At 40.3% G+C, this 2,500-nt stretch overlaps 1 protein-coding gene across 1 annotated transcript in view; it reads right to left on the bottom strand.

The window, feature by feature from the left end:
* Positions 1–2,500, bottom strand: part of LOC139920499 (mannan-binding lectin serine protease 1) — a 20,017-nt gene that overhangs the window by 13,022 nt on the left and 4,495 nt on the right. The window contains exon 3 of the mRNA XM_078282411.1: positions 1,265–1,396. Within this exon, the coding sequence (XP_078138537.1) occupies positions 1,265–1,396 (132 nt within the window). The remainder of the gene's footprint in view (positions 1–1,264; positions 1,397–2,500) is intronic.

Below are 2,500 nucleotides of genomic sequence, written 5' to 3'. Positions count from 1 at the left end.
CCCAAACGAGTTTACGTCTTTGTGGGATATAACGTTATGTGAACTGTATTTCGGAGCGGTGGAATTCCATCGGTCTAATCCAGATTACAGTCTGCTGTTCCTGCCCACAAGGCACAGCCTCAACAAAGCACAGTATAACTAAATAACACGCCTGGGCTTTCAGTCATACATGAAGGGCTTCATTCCAACACGCTCTAATGTAGATCCATTTTGCTGCCTGGAGCTCATTATTTGAAAAACGTACATGATTCTGTTCTGAATTATTTTCTAAGCAGCTGTCACATGACTCCTCACTTCAACACAACACAGAAGCTTCACTTCATGCCAGCAGTCAGTATGGCAGAGGGTTTATTATTTCAGAACAAAACTCTTCGTATGTATTGTCGAAAGTATAGGTACTGTATATAATGAATAATATATCACACTTTATATATATCATGTACATATCATATCATATATGATATATAGCCTATATATATGGTGTATACAGTATATACTCCCTGGTTATATTACAAGAGTTGGCATGGCAACAAGTCCGACACAGCTAACATGCTTATGGACACGTTGAAAATAACTGTTGTTTAGCAGCTCGTTTAAATTCACTTGAACTTTCATCAACCCCATTTACTGTTACTTTCTCATACTCAGGTGTGTGTGTGTGTGTGTGTGTGTGTGTGTGTGTGTGTGTGTGTGTGGGGGGGGGGGGGGGGTTATGGTGATAAAATATTTTCTCTCACAGCAATGAAACAGCGGGGGCCCAGTTGTTAGTGAGACAGACCCGTAACAGAAACGTCACAGGTTTGATCCCCACAACAGCCATGTGTGTTGTTGAAGTGTTTTGTATTTCTGGATAAAACTGTGAGCTACATGCCTAAAATGTAAAAAAAAAAATGTAAAAAAAATGAAGAAGGGTCATTTGGTTGTAAAACTCAAACAGACATTCTGTGAGTCTCCTGATATCTAATTCATCAAAACCACTGTAGTCCTTATTATTATGACTACATACATAACACATGGATATACATCCATCCAGATTTCATTATTCATTATTAAAAAAAGTAGAATAGTTTGGGTGGATCTCTATTACATATCTGTACATAAATAAGTATATGAGTTGTTTTAGTGTGTAATTTCCCTTTAACATCTCTGGAAAACAGATTTGGATTTAAATGGATTTACAACCAGCAAACACCAGCGCTGGACTACTGGGTCACACACACACACACACACACACACACACACACACACACACACACACACGCACCTCGGCAGGTCCGGTTGTCAGAGTGCAGCAGGTAACCATAGCGACAGGAACAGTAGTAACCGCCGATGTAGTTGTGACAGAAATGATCGCAGAGTAGATCCTCATCGCTCCTATCTCTGCACTCGTCTACATCTGGAGAGATGGAGGGATGGAGGGAGGGAAGGGGGGGTGAGAGAGAGAGAGAGAGAGAAAGAAGCAGGTGAGAGAAAGAAAGGGTAAAGAGGAAGAGAGAATAAGGGAGAGACAAATGGGAAAGAGAGGGAGAGAAAAAGGGATGAGGCGAGGGATGAAAGAGAAACAGAGATAAAAAGATAGAGGGAAATAAAAGGGAGAGGAAGAGATAGGAAGGGATGGAGAGAGAAGGAAAAAGATGAGGGAGAGCAAGAGGGATAGAGAGGTGGAGAGAGGGAGGGATGGATGGAGAAGGAGAGAGGGAGAGAGAAATGTGAATAGTGAGAGGAAGCGAGAGACATGGGGGATAAATGGGGATGAGAGAGGAAGAAAAAGACAGAAAGGAGAACAGAGAGAGGGAAAAATAAGCGAGGAAGAAAGGGATGAAATGGAGGGAGAGATGGAGGAAGGAGAGATGTATAGCAGAACATAAAAAAGTTGATATAACAACAAAACTGGACCAATCTATCTATCTATCTATCTATCTATCTATCTATCTCTCTATCTATCTATCTCTCTATCTGACTTTTTTTCCCTTTTTTACAATAAATATCACAGAATATATTCAAGCATCACAGTCCCTTACACACAATACACTTTCTCTAGTATCAAACTGGAAATTGAAGAAAAATATATTCATCCGAAATATTCCTTTCCGCTCTCTAGACTAGAGCTTCCCTACAAAATGGTTTGAATCTAAATAGAAAATGCAGTTGGGTGTGCATTTCCATTTCCAGAAACACACACACACACCAACAACAAGTACAAAGCACGCAACACAACAACAAAACAGGAAGATCAATCCAATATTATCGGTCATAACTGGTTCCATTTTCCGACGCCGTCCCTTTCTTTTTCCTTCTTCAAATACACCGAGTCAGAAACCAGTCAGATACAGCGAGTGAGGAGAAAACAAAAACCCACAACACAACAACAACAAACGGGCTTCAGATCCACAATAACACCAACTGTTGCTGGACGTTGAAGAAAATGAATGGTCAACAGATTACGGACATATATAACTAGAGATGTTATATGATCGTATAGTCTTATGGTCATCATATG

The sequence above is a fragment of the Centroberyx gerrardi genome, unplaced genomic scaffold, assembly GCF_048128805.1.
Source record: "Centroberyx gerrardi isolate f3 unplaced genomic scaffold, fCenGer3.hap1.cur.20231027 Scaffold_450, whole genome shotgun sequence".
Taxonomy (NCBI): Eukaryota; Metazoa; Chordata; class Actinopteri; order Beryciformes; family Berycidae; genus Centroberyx; species Centroberyx gerrardi.
The sequence above is the reverse complement of the archived record's forward strand: the minus strand, read 5'-3'. Positions and strand labels throughout refer to the sequence as shown.